Source organism: Candoia aspera, chromosome 1, assembly GCF_035149785.1.
Source record: "Candoia aspera isolate rCanAsp1 chromosome 1, rCanAsp1.hap2, whole genome shotgun sequence".
Taxonomy (NCBI): Eukaryota; Metazoa; Chordata; class Lepidosauria; order Squamata; family Boidae; genus Candoia; species Candoia aspera.
In genome coordinates, this window is record NC_086153.1 from 194,226,051 (window position 1) to 194,250,430 (window position 24,380).

The window sequence follows — 24,380 nt, forward strand, 5'->3', positions numbered from 1 at the left end:
AAGTGAGGGAATACAAGGACCTCTTGTCTTCATCACAGATACCTGAAGATGCCCAGATGGGGCACAGTGTTCAGACTTTTAATCACAAATTCAAAATGGGATAATCACCTTGCTTGTCTAGACATCCTTGAATATTAGTTTGTCTAGAAACAGCTCAAAAGAAAGATATGGTTCAGATAGTTCAGAATCAGGCAAATATAATTAGACTCTGGGTAATAAAGACTTAATAACACCTGGGGAAGTTAAGCTCTTTGAACGCACTGCAAAATAGAATTTGGATAGAACAGAAGAGCTTGAAACGACTTGGGCTTTTTCCAAGGAAAATAATACGGATGGAAAAGGGCAGGAGAGTTGGAGGAAGCAGGCAAGGGAAAGAATGTAGCCAAGAGTCAGAGCATGCAGGTGGTTGCATTTGACCTGAGACCCTGAAAAACCTGAGAATAGTGTTCTAGCTCTTTTGCCATAAAACTAGTGAATAAGCCAGTAAACTAAGAGTCAGCAATATTTCATTTTAAAATTCCTTTATGCTATACTTTACAGAGTATTGACAATAAATTGATGGTTCTAGACTTACTTAGTAGGTTGAAATATTTTTGTACAATAATAATACAGTAAGCAAACAGTTAAAAAGAAGAAAAACAGTTACAAGGAAACATACTCTTTCATGTCAACCAATACATAGTAACTGATGTTTTCCAACTTTAATTATTAGCAGGTAACAGGTAAAAGTAGGGTAGGATATAAACAGTTAAACAGAGAAGCATAAACATTATAGCAATCAGTTTTTGTTTCCCATTCCTGCGAATTATAATATGCCTAATATTCATCCATGTTGATGGCTCATTTCCAGCAAAGAATTCATAAGGATTGCTTGAAAGAAATGGAAGTTGGCTTGTGAGCCTTAAAGTGGGGTTCACACAGGAGGTGAAGCACTATTTATTTATTTATTTATCTATCTATCAAATTTTGTCACTGCCCATCTCCCTCAAAAGAGGAACTCTGGGCGGTTTACAGTAAAGCTAAAAAGAGATTAAAGGTAAAGGTTTCCCTTGACGTAAAGTCCAGTCGAATCCGACTCTAGGGGGCGGTGCTCATCTCCGTTTCTAAGCCTTGGAGCCGGCGTTGTCATAGACACTTCCAGGTCATGTGGCAGCATGACGACTCGGAATGCTGTTACCTTCCCGCCGAAGCGGTACCTATTGATCTACTCACATTTGCATGTTTTCGAACTGCTAGGTGAGCAGGAGCTGGGATTAACAACGGGAGCTCACCCCGCCGCGCGGTTTCGAACCGCCGACCTTCCGATCGACAGCTCAGCGGTTTAACCCGCAGCGCCACCGCGTAAAAACAAGATATCTTAAATATAAATATAAATTAGCATCCAGGATGGCAATATTAAAAGTTCTGATTTAAATTCATAAGTACATGGAAACCAAGACACTAGCCACTCCCAGGGTTGACTAAACCCCTTCCCGCTCCAAGCAAGATGTCAGAGCCAGGTCTTTAGTCCTTTCTGGAAAGCCAGGAGAGAGGGGGAAGGGTGCCTCACCTCTGGGGGAAGGGTGTCCCACAGGGTGGGGGCCATGGCAAAGAAGGCTCGCTTCCTGGGCCCCGCCAATGGACAATCTCTCATGGACGGGGTCCGTAACATGCCTTCTCTGCCTGACTGGGTGGGATGAGTTGATGTAATGGGGATGAGACGGTCCCTTAGGTAGCCTGGACCCATGCCATGTAGGGCTTTAAAGGTGATAACCAACACCTTGAATTGGACCCAGAAGCAAACTGGTACCCGATGCAGTTCCCTCAGCAAAGGTGTTATGTGTGCCATCCTTGGGGCACCCAAGACTGCTTGCATAGCCGCATTCTGAACCAGCTGTAGCTTCCAGATACTCTTCAAGGGTAGCCCCATGTACAGCACATTGCAGTAGTCTATGCGGGAGATGACCAGGGCATGAGTGACTGACCAGACAGCGTCCCAATCCAGGAAAGGGCATATCTGGTGCACAACAGAGTTGAGCAAAGGCCCTCCTGGCCATGACTGCCACCTGCTCTTCAAGCAGAAGCCATGAGTCCAGGAGGACCCCCAAATTCTGTACCAGGTCTGTCTGGGGCAGTGCAACCTCATCCAGAACCAAAGATGGTAAGTTCCTGGACACAGAGGAGCCCACAGCCCACAGCCACTTGAGCTTACCAGGGTTCAGCTGAAGCCTGTTGTTCCCCATCCAGACTTCTGCAGCCTTCAGGCACTGAGAGAGGGTGGTCACAGCACCACTTACATCACCCGGGGTGGAGATGTATAGTTGGGTATCATCTGCATATTGATGATACCTCATCCCTTGGTGACGGATGATCTCACCCAGTGGTTTCATGTAGATGTTAAAAAGGAGTGGGGAGAGTACTGAACCCTGCGGCACCTCACAAAGGTGGGGCCGCAGGCCGGATCTCTTGCTCCCTATCAACACCAATTGGGACTGGCCCCGGAGGAAGGAGGTAAACCAGCACAAAACTGTGCCACCCACCCCCAACTCCCTAAGCTGACCCAAAAGAATACCATGGTTGATGGTATCGAAAGCCACTGAGAGGTCAAGGAGAGCCAGGATGGATGCACTGCCCCTATCCCGCTCCCGCCAGAAATCATCCAAAAGTGCAACCAAAGCTGTTTCTGTCCCATATCCAGACCTGAAACCCAACTGAAAAGGGTCCAGATAATCCATTTCATCCAGAATCCTCTGGAGTTGCAATGCCACCACTTTCTCAACCACCTTCCTTAAAAAGAGGAGGGGGTGCACCAACGCCTCCTTAAAGGCAGCCAGGAACACTCCCTCTCTCAAAGATGAATTCACCATTGCCTGGACCCAACCACATGTCACCTCCTGGGCTGCCTTCACCATCCAGGAGGGGCATGGATCTAGTTGACAAGTAGTGGCATTTACAGTCCAGAGGACCCTGTCCACTTTCTTGGGCCCAACAGGATCAAACTGTTCCCAGATAACCGGGTAAGTATGTTCCCTTGGCATCTCCTCAGACTGCGCCTCATGCTTAGAGTCCAACTTGGAATGGATCCGAGTGGTTTTATCCTGCAGATGCTCAGAAAACTCCTCTGCATGGCCCTGTAGGTGGATCAGGGCCAAGAGCGGAGAAATATTGACATTTCGCTGCTCTTACCACCACGGTAGGCCTTAATAGCGGCTTTAGCTTGTGTTCGGTTGGGTTTGGTCCTTGTCTTCCTCCAATGGTGCTCTAGACATCTCTTAATCTTCAGAACCCTCAGCTCCTCTGTAAACCATGGTGAATATCGGGTTTGATGGGACAAGAGAGGCCACACAGGCATGATCCTGTCCAAGGCTCCAGTTGCCTCCCTATTCCAGGTGGCAGCCAGTGCCTCCACTGGACTGTGCAGCAGATCCTCGGGTATAGCTCCCAGCTCCCTTTGGAACCCCATTGGGTCCATCAGTTGCTGGGGACGGACCAATTGAACAGGTCCTGCCTCCCTGTGAAGGGGGTCAGCATAGGAAAAACTCAAGGCCACCAGGATGTGATCTGACCATGACAGAGGGGACAGATGTAACTCTCCCTTCAGATCACATTGCCACTGCTCTGACAAGAAAACCAAATCCGGTGTGAGGCCACTGTCCTGAGTCAGGTCCTGAATAATCTGGGACAGGCCCATGGCTACCATGGTAGCCATGAACTCCCGAGCTGCCTCCAAGGCATGCCCCAGGGATGGCAGGTTGAAGTCCCCCAGAACCATAAGTCTGGGGAACTCCACCACCAACCCTGAGATGGCCTCCAACAGCTCCAGCAGGGAGGTTGCTACACACAGCATGGAGGCTGGTACAGTAGCAACACCCCCAACTGTTCTCAGGAGCCCAACTTCAAAAACAGGGTCTCACAACCGGCCACTTCTGGAGCAGCGACCCTGATCTGGATCTATAAATCAACTGATTCATAAATTAGTTGGTCAAGTCATGATATGGTTCCAGGCAAAGAGAGCAAGAGAAGAACACTGGCCTGGAAACATGAGCAGAATTCCACAGTTGGAAAGGGAAAATCTAGCAAAGGTCTTGAAGAACATGCTAGGAAGAGTCAAGAGACCTGAGCTTGATCATCAAGTAAATGAACTGTCTAACAGCTAGTTTGTCCATATTGAGCCCAACAGTCCCAAGAGCTAGTGACTCATTGCCTAATTGGGGAGTTATTGGCCCTAACATGAATGTTAAAAGATACTATTGTTTTGGGTTGTACTCAAGATAGAGTAGAAGGAGTTTCTTGGCTATCTGACTGAATTAAAGCTAAATGATTAAGCCTTGCCAAACCATGATTCTGAAAGACATACATACAGGTAGAGTTATTTTTTTTAATTTTTAAATACTTTATTAGAAAGCAAAATAACATAAACAACATGATACATACAAATACATATAACAATGAACAAAGAGAAAAGAAGAAAAAAAGGACGAAAAGAAAAGAAAACAAAGCTTATTTAAAAGTGGTTTCTGACTATGTGATTCTGGATCTATGGTTGTGTTCTCTTAACTTCTTCTCTATTTTCAATCTCTGTCACCCCTATTTCTATTTGATTAAGTGCTTAGTTGCTAAATCCTATATACATATTGTTATTTTTGCATTGTCCTTATATAATCGAGAAACATACAGGTAGAGTTATATGGAACAAAATATGTTACAAGAGCTGCCCAGCAATAACTTGCTGATCTGTTTTGGAATGAGACCACTTTAGAGTTGAATTGTGTTTCTAGTAAAACTGTAGATTGATCAATTTAATGATAACCTCATGTGTTGCCTGGCATGGTGGGTGTGACTTGGAAATCAAGAAGGCATTTACTTTTGTCCAGAGTTCCCAAACTGGGTTTAGCACAGCGGAGCAATTGTTTTGATTAAACTATTGAAGAGGGCAGTATGTAAATGCAATGAAATAACTTCTGCTACATCTATGACTCTGCCATTCCTGGCAGCCTTTAGCCTTGGAGTTTTGCAGCCTTTTCCCAAACAAATATTTTCACCAAAGTACTAGAACACAGGAACACAAGACACAAACTACATGAAGCCATTGTGGCAAAGCTTTATCTGTTCAAATTGAAACCTTTTTCCAATCAAGTCAACCAAGTGGCCTTCAAGATGATAAGTGTTCTGCACAACTACTTGGTAAACCCAGGGTTAATTCTTGGTTTCTGTTTAGTAATCTAGGGGTCAATAAATCCTGGGATTGTTACAGAATGACATACTCTGCTTTGGACCAAAGAAATGCTATATATCTTTCAACAGCCACTAATTAAAGTATTGGTGTTGACAACCATCTTCAACAGAAGGACGTCTGTGAGTGTAGGACATTAACTAGGATTATTACACTGATTAAGGCCACGAATTTGAAGTATGCTAGTATAATAGAAGGCCTACAATCTGGATAAACTGATAAAATACCTACATACTACCATTGTTCTGACTGCCCTCTTTTATCACACTCTGTACAGGGGATTTTTCATATGGGAATTTTTTTGATGGTAGAAAGATTTGCCAGTTCACATATTTATTGATTTATTAGTTTAACATGGCTTCTTATTGAGGTTGACTGGTGAAACAGCTCAGTTGCTTGGGTGAGAGAGCTGACTGACTTACACTGAATTTTGCAACATACTGTAATATGTTCTTAGATGTCACCGGAGATGTGACTAGTTTGGTGCAGTTTATGTTATAATTACTGTTATAAAAGCCAAAGAATTGTTTTCAGCTGTAATAATCAGTACACATCCCAGTGCTTTGAAGAAAGACTTAAGGACTCATGCACCAAAATATGGTCTGTAATTACGGTAAATATAATTTTTAGTACATTGTTAAGGTAATGAGCTCTCCTGCCAATCTAGCAGTTCGAAAACATGCAAATGTGAGTAGATTAATAGGTACCACTTCGGCGGGCAGGTAACGGCGTTCCGTGTAGTCATGCCGGCCACATGACCATGGAAGTGTCTACGGACAAATGCCGGCTCTTCGGCTTTGAAACGGAGATGAGCACCACCCCCTAGAGTCGGACACGACTGGACTTAATGTCAAGGGAAACCTTTACCTTTTAAGGTAATGAGCTGCTGCTAAAACCGCTTTGAAAGAAAAGCATATAGAATATAAATAATTTGGCAAATGGAAATTATGTTTGGCAGTTAAACAAGGTCCCAGCAATTTTAAAAGGAAAAAAAATGAAATTTACAATGTAAATTACAAAATTTACAGGCAATTTTAAAAGGAAAAAAAATTGAAATTTACATTGTAAATTACAAAATTTATAAAAGTATTAGCCCTTCTAAGACAGGACTGTTCTCTGAACCTTGACCCAACTTGCAGTCTTGGCCCTGGAGACAGTTACTGCTGCTCTCATCACCTCGAGGTAGAATTGTTGCGACCGAAGCTACTTGGGGTTGCTTTGAAGACTATCCAGCACCTTTGGCTGGTACAGTATGCAATTGCTTCCTTGCTGCAGTTGAAAGCAATTTCAGTTGGGCAACTTGTTGTATAGGTACTGCATTGGTTTGCCAGTAGTCTCCTAAAGTGTTGGGGTTAACCTGTAAAGCCCTGTATGGCTTGGCTGCTGGTTACCTTCTGGGCCACCTTCTCCAAACAGAATCTGCCTATCTGGTGTTTTCAAATTAAAACAGGATGCTTCAGAGGTAAGGGGTGGTAGGAGCCCAAAGCAAGGCCTTCTTAGCAGCTGTCCTGTTGTTATGGAATGCTTGTCCCCAGAGGTCTGAACATTAATTTTGAGCACTACTTTTGAGAAAGATGGTGAAAATGGTTTTGTTTCGCTAGATGCTTGGTATCTAAGCTGTAGTTTGTTGGGTGAGCTTATTGTTGAATTCTTGGTGCATTTTTAAAAATTTGTAATGTTTAATGCTATTTTTAATTAGAATCTTATTGGAGTTTTTAGAGTTGTTGAAGGTTTTTATATTTAGAGTTTATTAAAGTTAACTTCATTCTATAAATTGTGAACTGCCCAAAGTGTATGAATGTGGATGAGATACACGTAAATTTTGCAGTAAACTCTTAGCCTTAGGAGATTTAGATGGCCTGTTTCTTCCTACCTTTTGTTGTCAATGAAAAAAAAATCTGCCTCTTTCAGCAAGAATTTCTATCACACAGTTTTTGATTGCTAGAGTTTTTAGTTTTGATGACATTTTTAAATTGAGGTTTTTTCACTACAGAATTCTTACTTGTTTTATTTGATATACAACATTATAATTTTGGTACAATAAATGTATTAATAATATGTTGTTGTGCTGTTGCTGCTAAATGTGCATTATTTTTTTCCAAGCAGTTTCTCTTCTCCCTGATGTAGAGTAATACAGACATTATTTATTTCTCTTCTGAGGGAAGAATTTTAAAATGGAAAATGATGGCAAAATGGTTATACCTTGCTCAATGGAAAGTAAATTTCCTTTGCTGCTGTAGACACCCATCTTCCTTTTCTGCTCAACACACAAAAAAGCTGGAGGAACAGGCTTTCTCCAAGAAATTGAGAAGAGTCACTGTTCTACCTAGCAACTGGTGCTGCAGGAGACAGGTTTGAATCCTATAGGAGACAAAGACCCTGTCACCCTTTGTACCTAAACATGGCACAGTCCTGCCCTGACAAACCAATTTTCCTCATGGTCTCCACCATGCTGCCCTTATCTCACCCTCAGCCCATGAATAAGATGGCCTTAAGTCAGTATAAGCTGTACAAATATAAAAGTGGTCTTTCCTACTTATTCTGACATGGTACAAGGATATGTCAGGCTTCAACCAGCAGACAGGACTGAAGTCAGCTAGGCAAGGTCACAAAAACCCCAAGATTTCTAACAAATAGTTTTTACCAAAGAAAAGCTGGGAAGTCATTATGAAAGAACTCCAGCAACTGTTCTGTTTCAAAAGCAAAACCTATTTAAATTTTCAAACCTTTTGCACCTCTTTCTCTGTGTAATGAGCTGCTTGCCTCCCTCTTTTCAGGGGGAGGCATAGTTTCTGTCTGTCCTTTGTTGGTAATGGCTAAATGGGATCTCAGGTTCTTAACCTCTGATAGTATGGGAACTAACTCTTGCAAGGTACTCTTTAAAAAAAAAAAAAAGTTTTTATTAAAAGATTTTACATATATAATAAAAGTACCTTTGTAGAAAAAGATATAGTAGATGTAAAAGAGAAAAGAAAAGAAAAAAGGAGATAAAAAAGAAAGAGAAAATAAAAGAACAGAAAACAAAAAGAAATATAATGAAATGGCTTCTGAGCTTCCTCTCGGCAGTTATACATACAATTCTAATCAAACCTCTCTCTAAGATTACATCCTAATTCCTTTCTTTCTATAACGTTCTTTCTAATCATCAAAACCGTAAGTCATAAGATCATTTTCTTTTTTAAAGAAGTCTATAAGGGGTTTCCAGTCATTGACGAATGTCAGTAGTGACCTTGCTCTAATCAGAGAAGTTGGTTTGGCCACCTCAGGAAGTTCTACCAGTTTCACCACCATTCCTTCTTGGTGGGTAGTGCTGAATCTTTCCATCTTTGTGCATATTATAAACTTGCCGCAGTAATCATATATTGAAATAATCTTCCATGGCTCTTTTCTATCTTGCAGGGTACTCTTGAAGTATGTAAAATCAGTTATGCTTTGTTGCATAATTGAGGGGAAGTCAGGTATCTTTGTGATCAGAGATGTATTTGGGGAGTGTTGAGAGACCCAGGAATACTCCCTTCCCTTTATTCACTCACCAGTCTCCACTGCTGTCATTTTTCTCCCAGGCTTCGCCCTTTCCATTAGCATTTTGTTTCCTGAGATCCTTTCAGAGCCCTCACCCCATCTCTGTTTTGGACATCATTGGCTCTCTTGGGTTCCAAAAAGGTGGAGAAGAGGAGAGCAAATCTTCACTGTTTCATTAAGGAAGAAGAGAGGTCTATGTGTATCAAACCACTTTAGCAGTATTCTTTACCTTAATCATCCTTCCTCCCCTCCACTGTGGTGTTTAGGATCTAGCTAGTTGCACAGCCTTGCCAGGGTCTGCTTCCCACCTCTCTAAAACTATTTTTGTCTTGGTGTCTTCCCTGTATTTATTTCTCATTCTAATTTGGAAGATGCCCACATAGGTTGTGGGAAGATGAGCAGACAAACCAGCCTAGAGGAGCCAGACAGATCTTGAAATTTGATCCTTCCCATTCCGCCCGCTTGCACTGACTGGTGGTGTTTCCCCACCGGCTGGTCATGTGCTGGAAGGGATTGGCCCAAAACCCTGAGAAGAAAACCAGTTGTGAGAGGCAGCTTCATCTGTCGGGAAAATACTTGGAACCAATGAAATAGGGACAAGTTAGGGATTGGCAAAGGGGACAGCAAATTTTGTACTAGTGTTTTGTGATAGTTCAAATAAGGGTGGGTAGCCCTTTAATGCAGTAGTGGGGAAAGGCCCAATCACTCTTTAATTCTGAATGAGGTATGACATTCAGGAGACTGTCAAGTGGTCTGGTGCTCCTGACAATTAACTCAGCAGTTATACACAAAGGGAAAAGGGAACAAGCAGGTTGAATGTCAGCACCTGATCATTCGAGCATTCACACAATCACAGTCAGGAGGCTGGGATTCCTTTAACTGTTTTAAGGAAGCGTAATGAATGGTACAGAAGGCAAGCTGCAAATAACGATTTCCCGTGCAAACCTAACTTAAAACTACATTCCCTTAGTTAGTCCCCTTTCCCATGAAACCATGTTACTCCCCCTCCCATCCAGATGATATTCCTGGCATATCTCAACCCCGTGTCCTTGATGTCCTCCATAGCTATAATAAACCACTGCACACTCCAACTTCACACCCCCTCCCATCTGGTGACACGGATTCCATTCCTTGGAGAAGGAAATGATGGTAGATGTTCCGATAAGGGTTTCTGTGAAACCTTTGATCGGGGGGATCTGACATACTGCCCCCCCCAAGAAAGACTAAAAAAACAATCAGATATCACATAAAATTAAGCAATGAGGTTAGTAAGGAGAGGGCTTAGAAGGATACTTTGCATGAAACTTTTTGGTTAAAATAGGAGCATTAACATGACATGCATTAACCCACTCAGGATCTGGAAAATGCTTCCATTGAATCAAGTACTGTAAAGATTTGCAAAAAAAAAGAGTCCAGAATATCTTTAACTTCAAAATGCTGATGGCCATCGATCATGATGGGTGGAGGGATTGCTGCAGGCTGGTGCCTCTTAGAATGTTCCTGTGCAGGTTTAAGCAAGCTGCAATGAAAAACAGGGTGAAGCCTTTTGAGGGTGGGGGGTAATTGCAATTGAACAGTCACAGGATTAATATTTTTTGTGATGGGGAAAGGTCCAACAAACTTGGGGGCAAGCTTCTTTGAGGGTTGTTGGGAGCGTAAAAATTTGGTAGAGAGATAAACAAGATCGCCCACTTTAAACTTCCACTCTGGGCACCTGTGACTGTCAGCAAACTTTTTCTGAGTTTCATGGGTGTGATCTAACTCCTGGCGGATGACCGGCCAATTAGTGGCAATCTGTGCAGCCCAGTTGGCTACTGAGGAGTCAGGCAAGGATTGCAGTTGAAGTTCAGGAATTGGAACGAAGTCCTGGCCATAAACAATATGAAAAGGGGAAAACCCCGTGCTTTGGTGAACTGCATTGTTATAAGCAACCTCAGCGAACGGAAGGAGGTCCACCCAATCATCCTATTGGAAGCTAATGTAGCAGCGTAAGAATTGCTCTAGAGTAGACTGAGCTTGTTCAGTCGCTCCATCTCCAGATGGCTCGAGGAGCTGAGGGATTGCTGGACACCAGTTAATTTCAAAAATGCGCCCCAAAATTTGGAAGTAAATTGGACACCTCTGTTGGAAATTACATGCATGGGACACCTGTGAATTTTATAGATATGCGTGAGAAATAGCTTGGCTAATTGCTGAGCAGTTGGGATTTTAGCGCAAGGTATAAAATGAGACTGCTTGGAAGACAAATCAATTACAGTCCAAATAACAGTCTTGTTTTTACTCTCAGGTAAATCCACAATAAAATCCATGGCGATTTCCTTCCATGTGTCATGTTCACTGTTTCAATGTAGTTTATACATCGTAACGTTTCACATGCCATGGCGCTGATGCGCATTTCTGTTTGGGAGGGAGCTGCTGTGAAACCTTGTACCAAGCTCTGTATCTGAATTCATTACAATGGAATGTGTTTGGGTTATGTGCTCTGTTCAAGGACTTTTCCCGCAGACCATCAGAAACCGTTAGGAGCACCTGGGATTGTGAGCTTGGGAAGATTCTGCGGGGGGAGGGATCTCATTTGCACCGAGGGTTTTTAGTTTGCGTTTGGCACGCTTTCATCATTCTCAGCTTTCTCTGTGATCCTGCATACTATTCTTTAATAAATCAGATATCTTTGAATTCCTGTTCATGAGTCTGACAGTGTTTTAGAATAGGCAACCATTACACCATGGAGCCTTGGGGGATGCTACGGGTTGTAAAAGTCCTTGCAGTTACCCCCCCTTTCTCTTCGCTTGGGCACAGACGTGGCATGATGTGACGTAGGACTGTACATCAGCATGAAGGGAGGGCCACCAAAATTGGCACCTCACCAAGTGGAGAGTTTTTGTGAAGGCAAAATGACCTGCAGATTTAATATCATGGGAAAGGTGCAAAATTGTCTGGCGAAGATACTCAGGCACATAGATTTTGCTGTTACAATACCAGACGTCAATTTCAGTTAATTGGGCTTTGTTACATTGTAGCCAGGGATCGTTAGGGAGCGCCTGAAGCAGTTCCTCTTTTAGGTCAGCCTGCACTTTCACTTTCCCTGCTACTGCTTGTTTGCGTATTACGCAAGCCATTCCAAGCTGCTTCTGAGGGAAAACTGTGTCTACGATTTGAGTTTGGGCAGTGTGATATTGCGGGAGGTGAGAAAGTACATCAGCAAGAAAATTCCTTTTGCCAGGAAGGAAATTTAGGGTAAAATTAAAACGGCTAAAAAATTGAGCCCAACAAATTTGTTTGCCATTCAATTTCCTGGGGTTTTTTAAAGCTTGGAGATTTTTGTGATCAGTCCAAACCTCAAAGGGTGTAATGATTGCCTATTCCAATAAAAGGAGTCTCATCAGTAGTTACTAGAGAAAACTAATTTATTGAATGAATAGTATGCAAAGTACGAAGAAAGCTGAGAATGAGCAAAAGCGCGCCAATTACAAACTTAAAAAGCCTTGCTCCCATTGCAAACCCTCCCCTCAGGCTAGCATAGCAACCACCCACCCCAGATGCTAGCAACCGTTAGAATCGGCCTGAGAAAGTAACCTTGAACAGCAGAGATAACCCAAACATACATTCCAGAAGATCACAAGTCAGTACAAAGGAAATTTACCAGCATGGCCAGACAGGCACGCAACTGCAGATATGACATGTGAAACGTTACGATGAACCATAAACATCGGAACGGGAACATGACAAAGGGATAAAGAGCACCCTCTAGCAAATGCCTCCAATGTGTGAGAGCAGTCTTTACAGCAAAAGCTTCTCTTTCCCAAATGGGCCAGTTGCTCTCAGAGTCAGAAAATTTGTGTGAGAGGTACGCACAGGGGTGAGGGAAACTCTTTCATCTTTTTGCACCAAAACTGCCCTGATAGCTGAGTCAGAAGCATCTGTTTGCACAATAAAGGGGCGAGTTGGGTCTGGGTGAGCCAGAATGGGTTCTCTAGTAAAAAGAAGCTTTAAACGGTCAAAAGCTGCTTGACAATCAGAAATCCAGGCAAGTCTAGCCCCCAGGCAGGTAACTTTCCGGGTTTCCCCCCTCCCTCTAGTTTCAACAAGTCAGAGGCAAAGCAATTTGAGCAAATTGGGGGATAAAATTTCTATAGAAATTCGCGAAGCCTAGAAAACTTTGAAGTTGACACCTGGTGCGAGGGGGTTCTCACCCCATGATGTCTTGTACTTTGGCAGGATCCATTTCAACCCCCTTGGAAGAAATGCGATAGCCCAAATAGTCCAGCTGGGACTTGTGGAACTCTCATTTAGAGAGCTTGGCATAGAGCTTAGCATATCTCAGTTTGCGCAAGACTTTCTTGACAAGCTGAACGTGGTCTTTGAAGTTGTCAGAATAGATTAAAATGTCATCTAAGTAAACCAGGACCCCTTTGTGCAAATGCTCATGGAGGACCTCATTGATATATTGCATAAACACTCCAGGGGCCCCAGCTAACCCAAATGGGAGGACTTTGTATTGATAGGAACCCAGATGGCAGTTAAATGCTGTTTTCCATTCATCCCCCTCCCGAATTCGAATTCTAAGGTAAAGTTTGGTGAATACTTTTCCCTTCGATAGGTGTGATAGCATGTCTTTCATTAAGGGGAGAGGGTATTGACTGTTTATTGAGATGGCATTTATTCCACGGTAATCCATGCAGAGTCTCAGAGAGCCATCTTTCTTTGCCCGGAAAAGCACTGGGGCTGCCAAAGGTGAATTGGCAGGCTCAATGAACCCCCTTTCTAAGTTTTTGTCAATGAATTCCCTGAGAACTTGTTTCTCAGTTTCTGACATAGCGTACATTTTCAGCTTAGGTAGTTTAGCCTTTGGGTCAATTTCAATGGCACAGTCAGTTTTTCTGTGAGGAGGCAATTGGTCACACTCTTTCTCATTGAACACATCAAGAAAGTCTGTATACTCGGGTGGAATGTTGGGCTGTGCCACAGGTTCTGCGCAGGAGTGTGGTTGAGGAGGTTGCCAGCTACATTCTGCCCGGGTTGAGGTACAGTAAAGAGGTTGCCAGCCCCATTTTTAAACAATAAAGCACCTGAGTCCCAGTCAATTTGTGGCTTTCTACTCTTTAGCCACGGGAGTCCCAGGATGATAGAATAGTTGGCAATAGGGGCTACAATAAAATGCAAGGTTTCTTTATGCCCCCCCAACCTCATGGCCAAAGTCTCAGTCCGGAATTCCACGGGTCCCCTGTGGGCAACTGAACCATCCATCTAAGTGAAAATAATTGGATTTTTAAGTCTTTTGGTTTTAAGGCTCAGTGTGTCAATTAGAGCGGGATGTATCAAGCATTTTGTGCACCCGGAGTCTAACATAGCTGTCAGATTGGCGTTGTGCCGGGTTCTTAAGTTTTTTAGTTCTACTTTCACCAGCAAGGTGGGGCAATCATCACTCACCAAAGGGTCTTCCTTGTCGTCTATCTCCGAAGTAGGCATGTTGCGCCCTGGAGTTTCCACCTGCTCGCGGGCGGGATTTAGAACAGGTGAAATTCGTTTCCCACCAGCTCCAGTTCCTCCTGTTCGGAGTCTTCGCCAGAGTCAATCAGGGACTTCACCTCTGGATCCTTTTGGGCCAGTGCCGTTGCAGCAGCTGCCTTGCGTCTAGTTGGTGGGGTTTTAGCCAGTTTGGTTGCTCCTTTCGGTGTGTCTGACTCCCCGCATGGGCATTCTGCTGCTCTGTGGGTGTCCTTCCCGCATTTGAAACAGCTACCTCTTTTCCCTGGCTGGTCTTTCTGGTCCTCCTTGTCACGGAAGGGTTTTTGCTGGGTGAAAGGAAATTGACCTGGGGCTACAGTATTTTTTCCCATCGTTTGCGCTCGGAGTTGCCGACGGAATTGGTATTGGGTATTCTCTACCTCTCCTGCTAGGCAGATCCATTCTTTCAAAGTGGGGGGGGTCTCCGCGGCAGAGCGCCCATCTCAGGATTTCTGGCTGCAATCCCCTTTGAAGTAATCAATCTTAGTGGTTTCTGACCAGTCCATAACTTTTCTGGCAAGAGCTTTGAACTCCATGGCATACTCCGCCATGGTCCTTCCCCCTTGCCTAAGTTGCTGGATACCTGTCTTTGCCCTCATCTTGTCGAGTGGGTCCTCGAACCGGTCTCTCAGTGCCCTCATGAAGTCACGCAGGCTGTTCAGCTCCGGGGCCATGGCATCGTGCAGTTGCACAAACCAGTCCGCCGCAGGTCCCCGGAGTCTGGTGCCTACCTGGTTCACTTTCTTGTACTCAGTGGGAAAGCAAGACCCATATTCCTTCATGTATATGGACATGTTGGTCAAGAAGAATGCCAACTGTCGTGGGTCTCCATCAAACTTAACTTGTATGTCCTTCAGGGACGCAGCTGGTGTCACCCCGCTGGGCAAAGCTCTCCCCCAGTCGCCTTGGCTCTCTGGGTGGCCTCCACTCTGCTGGTGCCTCATTGGGGATTCGAAATCCCGAGTTGGGGTTAGGGTATGCCATCTTCCTCGTGAGTCTGGTGATGCCACTCTGGATAGCTGAGTTGAGATTTCTGCCAAGGGGTACACCATGGTCTCCAGGGTTCTCAATACCTGTTGCAACACCACTTCCATAGCAGACATCCTCACGTACAGGCTCCGCATTTCTTGCGGAGTTCCACTGGGGTCTGGTATGGTCCCATGCGACCCTGGACACACCCTTACTTGTGCCTCCACAGGTGGAGGGGCCCTTCCCTTTTCCTCTCTGACACCGGGCTGGCAAGGACCCATCTGTGGTCCTTTTATGATAATGTTTGGCATCTGAGGCTCTCTCATGAAATTGAGGGAACGGAGGGCACTTTCCAACTCTGTAGTGTTGAGCCGGGGTTCCATCTTGCACTTGCTGTCCCCACTCCCTGAGCTCTACTCTGTCTCAACTTTTTCTTCTTCTGCTTTGGCATACAGCACTGTCCTCTCTGATGTCGGTAAAGGTGATAGCTGCTTAGCCCAGGATTTTCCGCGTTTAGGCATGGTTCGTCAATTCTCAGCTGATTACTTGCTCAGGAAGAGTTTTTGAAAAGATGGGGATTCGCAGCTTAATGTCAGCACCTGATCATTCGAGCATTCACACAATCACAGTCAGGAGGCTGGGATTCCTTTAACTGTTTTAATGAAGCATAATGAACGGTACAGAAGGCAAGCTGTGAATAAAGATTTCCCGCTCAAACCTAACTTAAAACTACATTCTCTTAGTTAGTCCCCTTTCCCATGAAACCATGTTACTCCCCCTCCCATCCAGATGATATTCCTGGCATATCTCAACCCCGTGTCCTTGATGTCCTCCATAGCCATAATAAACCACTGCACACTCCAACTTCGCACCCCCTCCCATCCGGTGACACGGATTCCATTCCTTGGAGAAGGAAATGATGGTAGATGCTCCGATAAGGGTTTCTGTGAAACCTTTGATCGGGGGGATCTGACATTGAAAGCCACAGTCCATTTTATTGCTAAAGGGATTAACAGCAAGGGAAAAAAAAAACACTGACGTTTAAGGTTAAGATAAACATCAAGCCAGTGTTTCAGCTTTAGGTTATTTAATGACTTTACTGAAGGTGCTTTCTGCTTCATTAAAAACAAAGTACTTCTAATTGTCTTAGTACGTGGCTGTGATTTATAATCCTGGTTGTCTCTTCTGAAAATTAAAACAGTGGCAAACCCCTCTAATTTAAGGGTTAAATTTCTTGTGTGTGTTTGTATTTCACAACTTACTTTTAATAAGCACTATCTAACAGGAACTCTGTTCCTCACCATGTAAATTTTACAATAATAGCCAGACGATTTTGTATTTGCTATCACAACTCTGCTCACATTCCCTAATATTCATGCTACTGGCTTGGAAGAGAACAAATAATGATCTCTATGCAAATGGGACCCAGTATGGTAGGGCCCCATTTGCAGTGTTGGAGTGTTGGAATTGTAGTGTTGGGTTAAGAGCAGGGAAATGCAGATTCACCCCCAGCCATGGAAAACCATGGGGTTACTTTGGACCATTTGGTCTTGCAGCCCAACCTACCTTGCAAGGTTATTGTGTGGTTAAAAGGAAAGGAGACCGCATAGAAATTGCCTTGAGCTCTTGGAAGAAAGGTGGGACACTAATAGAATAAATACACAAACAAACAAACAAACAAACAAAGTAAACCCAATCTAATCTTTATAAAAATAACACATTGTAGATAAAGATCTTATATATTAGCCCTGACTTAAAAATACAATGCAACAAGTTTGAATATGTTTATCCAGCTCCAGTAGAATAACCTGGAGAAATGCTGTGGCTTGGCCAAAGTACAGAGCTGAACCCAAATAGTGCCCCCTTCTGACTTTGTGTAATGTTTGGCCATCACCAACTCCACCATAAACACTTTGAAAGGTTAGTTGTCAGCCACATAATATTTTAGCTTAACATCGAACAGGTTGGAGTGTGTGAGTATGGAATAAAATAATGTATTCCTGCATTCAGAATTTGAAAATGCCACTTGTGTGATTGTTCAAACACGCATCGTACAATCCTGAGTTTACCTTTCTCTTGCCTTGCCCTTCCTAGAGACACAAAAATTGAAGGCTGTTTAAAAGAAGACGTGCTTCTTCTGAGTTTCGTTTATGACTATTTAAAGGCACTTTCATCCCTTAAATAAAATGAGAAAACCCCACCACGAATACCTGAAAATCTGCACTGGATGAGAAAAAACGAGTTTCTTATTATATCCCGTCTTTCTCTAGTCAGGCACGTAGGGAATTCAGTGTGTCCCAATACACCTTGAGGAAGCTGAAGTAGGAAAGTTCTGTTAGCTAGAGAGCAGATGTGCTCGGCCAGTTTATAAAAAGTGGTTATTTATATACTGAATCCCACAGAAAAATCTGAGGTTCTACCCTCTTTACGTGTGTAGGATGGACTTACTGGCCGCAACATTCCCAACACTTAACCCCGCTGCCTAGCTGCATCGTCACTGTTTGGTCCCACCCCTTGCCACATGTTTGGGGAGAAAGTCTATAGGAATTCTTAAGATCCAGGGGAATACACCCAACGGCACACCGTGGTCTGTGCCACAGACATTTAACAGGGTGGAAGAAGCTGGGCTGCTTGTGGAGACGACAACGCTGATCGCATTTGGATACCTATGAGAACTTATTCCTGAACAAAATGTGCACTTCCACGGGAACTCCAAGACACGGTTTGGAGTGTTTGCAAGTGTTGGCTTTGTAAAAGTTGAGATGATGGTAGCTATTTCATCCCTGCTGGTTTAGGTTTTCTTTCTGCTCTGGTGCAGCATTGGTCTTTCTACGTCACAAACAGAGGGAATGAACTCTCCTAGTGGTCATGCGGTAATTAAATCAGAAATGGCAGTAAGTTTATTGGCATAGGAAGTAGTAGGCAAATTGTTCACCGCATGTTTCTGTTTTTTTACATTTACTGGGAGTATTGTAATGATGTCAACAGAGGGCGAGACTGAAATGTTTAGGCTTTTTATATACGCGCGTGCTGTTTAAGGTATTGGGATATTTTTTTTAAAAAAAAGATGTATTAAGCATACCAGGGGGAATAATAACCTATTACTTCTCATGAAATAAAAGTAGAAAGCTATGCTGCTGCTGAATTTGAACTTGGGGAGTTCCAGAGCCAACATAAAAGAGGTTGAAGATCCAGGGGGGTTGTGGGTTCTCTCTGTCATAAAGATTTTGAGAGGTTAGTGCCAAAGGCAAAGAAATGGCAGCAGTGCCAGTGTTTTTTGCTTGTTAGCTTTGATCTATGGCACATCTGGTATTTCTGCAGGAACCCTCTGCTGTACCATGGTCAATGTTTGGTTGAAAGATCTGGTTGTAAGGCATTTCTACAGCACTGCCCGCATTTTCCTAGGGACTTCCATATAAATATCAGCCAAATCTGACCCCACTTTTTTGAGATCAGCCAAGGTTATTTCACCTGGATGAACACAGAAGAGCCTATATTGGAATAATTTTTGAATATTTAATTTCTTCTGTCCCATTTCCTTGTAACAGGGTAGAGTAATAGGGATGATTTTTCATAAAATGATGCAAAAGCAAGGTTGACATTTTAGAAATATATAGTAAGTAATTAAGTCAATAAACAAGCAATTCGCTAACTGCTATTTTCTAAACGTCTCTCAGGGTAGAGTGGCCAAAAGGAATGAGGAGTCCCATTCAGGAAAAAACTGTCTTTATGTTTTATTGACTCAGCTGAATGCAATCAGTTTATAGTCTGCTATTCACTTTAAGACATTAAGTAAGACATATTTCCCTTTGCAGGATACCCAACATGTGATCAGCTGACTTGTTCTAATGGAGCCTGTTTTAATTCAAGTCAACATTGTGATGGCAAAGTGGATTGCAGGGATGCCTCTGATGAAACTAACTGCAGTAAGTACTCAAGAACATTTGATGCACCTCGTTATAGTAAGCTTAATGCTACCTGGACTTATCTAAGCCATGTTCATCCTTCATTCTTTTTTCTTCCAGCCCACAGATGCTCCAGTACTCAGTTTCAATGTAGCAATGGGGAATGTATCCCCCAAACCTTTCTTTGTGACCATGATGATGACTGTGGAGACAGGAGTGATGAAAACTCTTGCAGTATGTTGGTTTTTCCTGTAGCTCCTTTCTCTCTGTTACAGTCCAGTCAATACCTGTCCTTCAGAATTGTATGACCTTTTAAAATTTATTTATTGATTTATTATTCAAATTTCTATTACTGCCCATCTCCCCCCAAAGAGGGGGACTCTTATCTCAGTGTTGGCACTTCTTGTCTGGATTTGGTGGTTTTCTAGTCTCAGTTATATTTTCATTGCATGTGCTGATGTTTAGTGCTGAGGGAGTTGCTTAAAAGTACTTGTGGCAAGTACTTACTTTGAATCATTGATCTTTGGTGTTCTCTTCCTCAGCATATGCAACTTGCAAAGGGAATTTCTACACTTGCCCAAGTGGTCGCTGTATTCATCAGAGCTGGATTTGTGATGGCGATGATGACTGTGAAGATAATGCTGATGAAGTTGGATGTGGTAAATGAGAATGCAACATGGCATTAATGGTCCCATTTGCAAAAATGTTTTCTTGTGAAACTCTTTACTCTTCTTAGCAAACAAACTGATGCATATAGGAGATCAGTGGCCAAAACCCTTGCATTCTTTTTAAAATGTACTATTTTCTTTGAAATAATTTCAGTAATCTGGGTTTTATTTGTTCCCATCTTGGGGTATAAATCAGTATATGAATAAAGTTAGCAAGACAGGTTTCCCATGCTCAAGAGAACCATTATGTCATACAGTTGCTCAGGGTCTGGAGAGCTGAGATTTCCAGCTATGCCTGAGGGAAAACCTGACTTTCAGCAATCCTGAGCCGTATAATCTGCTTTGGAACATACCTGGAGGCCATAATATGTAATGCTGGACTAATATACATTAATGTTAGATTTACATGCTTTGGGACAGGCTCCTGAACAAAGCTCTTCTGACACAATAATGCTTGATATGTCCCCTAGCAGAAAGTAATTTTTGAATGGAAATCAAGAAAGTGGTTTCCATGCCCTTGACATATATTCTATGTGATTGGGCCACTGACTTTAATGAAGGACATAATGATTAATCCTTAATCCCAGTTTTCCATTGGCAAATATTAACCTGACAAAAATTACTGGAACTGTTGAAAATTCCACCTTTAAATTAAATTAAAATTTCACACATTAATAATAATATTTTAATTCAGCCTGTATTCCTATGCTACAGTACTGCAGATTGAGGAAATTTACTTAAAATGTGATATGTGAATTCATTAATGCCCAAGTACTTGGAAACCTGGTGGAAATAATAAAAAAGTTTCTGTATTTTCTTATACAGTTTGACAGAAGTAGAAGACTGTCTGATAGTATCTACCTTGCTTGTGCTGTAGCTAGAAAAGGTCCCTGAAAATTGCTAAGTTGCTGCAAGCATTGAATGTAATGGTTTTTTCTTTTGTACTCTAGAGAGTGGCCACCGAGATTGTTACCCAGGTGAATGGCCTTGCCCTGTATCAGGGCAATGCATTCCCATTGACAAAGTTTGTGATGGGACTCCAGATTGCTCTGCTGGGGAAGATGAGACAAACATAACAGCAGGCAGACACTGCAGTGAGTAATGGACAAGCAAGTTTTGTGGAACACCAGAATGTTCATATGGGCAACTCTGATGTATCTCTGATACCTTAGCATTAAAAATAGGAAAGGTGTTTTAGATCACGTTGAGAATAAACTACACAACTGTTGCAGTAGCAGTTGCAATGTTATATTTAACTAACATCCATAGAGGCTGAGACATTGTTCTGATTTTGAAGTGCTGCTTCCTCACAATTTTTTGTTTGTTCAAAGTGCTTCAAAATTGGATAAACTCCAAATAATGTATTGTGGCTTCAAGACGAGCATGTGGCCTTAAGATGAGCACTTCTGTGAAGTTACGTATCATATACACAACTCTGTGCTTAATGTGCACATCAGTATTGATGCACTTGACAACAGCTGTGACCACAGTTGCTGGTTAAGCTGCTTTGGGATTCCTGCAGTAAAAATGGCCTGATTTTCCAGATGACAATCTTGCATTGGATATGCCAACTTTCCCCACCCCAGTCATCCATGTATTGCAACTCTTAGAATTCAAAGGGGCAACATTGATGAAAAATTCTGGGAATTACAATCTCCAAATATCTGGAAAGCCTTGATTAGTGACATTCTACACAGTGATCTCCCCCATTTTCTAGATTCATTTTGTCCATGTAATCATAATTTGAGCTTTTTTCAACAAAATACCATTGTAATTCTGTCTCTGGGCTGAAGCCACTAATTATATCCTTAATGCTGGTACTTAATTGGCTTTTGTTTTTTGATAGATATATCTCGGTGTGCAACTTTGAGCTGCCAGTATCGTTGTCACTCATCCCCCACTGGAGGAACATGCTATTGTCCTGCAGGATATGTCATCAGCAACAATGACAGTCGTACTTGCATTGGTAAGTGATGAAGGTAGAGATCCATGTGTAATCAGTCATATTTTCCCCCAAAGCTGTCAAGAACTCTCAATAGGAGAGCCAATGTGATGGAGTTGTTAGGGTGTAAAATTGATAAGAACTGAGTTCAGATTTCTTCTTAGTTGTTGTAACTCAGCTGGTGATTTGGGGCCAACATAATCTCTTGGCTTGACTTACCTCATAGGGCTGGTGGGAGGATACATTTGAAAGGAGAGTAAGGATTGAAGCCTATCTTCAGCTCTTCAAGGAACAATGGAATATGAATGTAATTGATCAATAAAAAACCTTCAGGTATTTAGGAACATGCAGCAGCTGGTCGATCAGAATACCTGTCAGGTGTGCTATATTCAGCTTGGCAGATAGTACTTTATGCACAAATCAGCTGGATTTGGTTTGCCCTACTTGTATGAATTGTTGATGAACAAATGAACAACAATCCCCAGCCATTCAGTGTTTTAGGATTACACTTAAGTTGCCTGTAGGAACAGAGATTCAAGAAACTTTAATTCTGATTCAAGTTGAGGGAAACAAGTGCATACGGCAGGCTCCCAGAGATTCTGACTTAAGCTTAAGCTTGTTCCTCAAAGCATGACAGTGTCAGTGATTTTCTTGCTTCCTTTTGTTATTAGACCAAATTTTTGGTGTGTGGGCGTGCTGTGAATAGTGCACAAATGCATCAAACTGAATTCTGCAGGGCTGGGATGTTTTTAAAGTTAAAAGCTTGCACCTAAAGATGTATAATCCATTCATTTACTTCTTGACCTAGTTCTCACTCAGGTGGTAAATATTTATATCCTCTGACCTGCAGGTGATTGAATTCTCTTGCCTGCAAGACATTTACCTTACATAGAACACTAGATTGTAAAGACAAAGGCTGTCATTTATTGTCATTATGCCTGAAATATTGATTTTCCTGATAATTCTGTATATATGTAGAGGAGCATTCAATACCCTCTGAAGTGCTCCAGGCCCAGTGTTGGTGAGAATTAAACCTTTATTGTTGGCCCATTGTTGTGCTGCCTTATCAGACAATATCTGGAAAGCCATATACCTTAAAGTAATCCAGTTTCAGTTTTTACCTTTTTTTTAAAGTAGAGAAGATTAAGCTTCTAATCCTAAAAGTGAGTGAAATTAGTGCTAATAATCTGATGCCTTTTTATGGCTATAAATCACACAGGATAATGAGAGAACAAAGCTGTCTGGCTTCAGGGTTCAGTCAGATGATCTGATCTAGTTCTGTTGACAAATTATTCTTCTGATTATTAGAAAAACTTTTATAATTAAAAAATATTAGATGAGTCCCTTCAGATAAATGAAATTTTAATATGTCTGTTGGCTTAATTGTCTCTAACATTTCGATAGAGCCATTCTTCACAGATCACTTACTTAATTACCTTCTGATTTAGCATAAAGAAGCTGAATCAGATAACAGACAAAACACATTTAATGCTGCTCCTCCATTTATAAGCCTATTTTCTTCCAGAGAACTGAAGATATTTGTGAAATAGACACTTTAAGAATAAATGATGTGATGTTAGATGTTTTAAAGGCCAAAGTTAATGCTACATGGGAGATTTTCCAACACACTTTTGTTGTTGTTAACTTAAAAGCATGAGAGATAGTTCTCATTTAATCAGATCTCAGAACTGATTAGGGATTTCAATCAGGAAAATAATATGAGCATAAAAGATTAAAAGTTGATCACAGTCAGAGTCTTCCACAGCAGCTATTAATTTTTAGAAAACGAAGAGGAGACGCCTGATTTCAAAACTCTATTGTCATTGTCTGTTTTGGCTGTTAAGAGTGTACTTTTGAAGGAACAGGAGATCTAATGTTTTCATATTAGAAGAAGGGAAACGTGTGTTTGTTGTGGGTAGGACCCTACAAATAGAAGGAAAAACATGCACTTCTTGAACACTGATTCTGTTACAGACTTTGATGACTGTGAGATGTGGGGCATTTGTGACCAAGAGTGTGAAGATCGTGTTGGTCACCATCAGTGTCGTTGTACCAAAGGGTACGTTCTGGAGCATCACCGCCACTGCCGAGCCAATGCCTCATGTGAGTCAGTTGTTCTAGAAGCTGATTCCCCCATCGTCCCCTGTACAACTAACATGACTTTGCCTTCTTGCAGGTATTTGAAAGAAAAGCCAATTATATGCCTGCCCTTGAGAATAATGCTGGCATGCTTAAAATATCACAGTCCCTCCCAGCATGACATTGTCACTACCTCTCCTATCTATTTACTGTTAGTGACTTGCTGATGAAAGACCAGGCAGTGCATTTCTCCAGCGTTCTTCATTTGGGGGTGGGTGGGGGGAGGGGAGGGGGCGGTGGCAGTGCAGGTATCTCTTGAAGCGAAGCACTTATAAGCTCCATTTAGTTCCATGGGTGACATTTGAGAGCCTATTCTAGTTTTGGTTTTTCTGGCCGTCCCAGCAGAATTGTGTTCTGTGCCTGTCATGAGCACTGATGGCGAGCAGGAGGGGGCCTCTATCCAGGGGGGAAAACGCATGCGTAGCACTGAGGAATTAAGCAGCCATTCAAAGAGACACAGATCAGACCCGCCTTGACTTCGGGGTTTATCTGTCTGGGTTTTTCCCACGCTTCTT

The 24,380-nt window shown here is 42.5% G+C and overlaps 1 protein-coding gene across 1 annotated transcript in view; it reads left to right on the forward strand.

The window, feature by feature from the left end:
- Window positions 1–24,380, forward strand: part of LRP2 (LDL receptor related protein 2) — a 161,492-nt gene that overhangs the window by 29,010 nt on the left and 108,102 nt on the right. Inside the window, exons 5-10 of the mRNA XM_063306118.1 lie at window positions 19,027–19,137; window positions 19,237–19,350; window positions 19,659–19,775; window positions 20,735–20,878; window positions 21,631–21,750; window positions 23,701–23,829. Of these exons, the coding sequence (XP_063162188.1) occupies window positions 19,027–19,137; window positions 19,237–19,350; window positions 19,659–19,775; window positions 20,735–20,878; window positions 21,631–21,750; window positions 23,701–23,829 (735 nt within the window). The remainder of the gene's footprint in view (window positions 1–19,026; window positions 19,138–19,236; window positions 19,351–19,658; window positions 19,776–20,734; window positions 20,879–21,630; window positions 21,751–23,700; window positions 23,830–24,380) is intronic.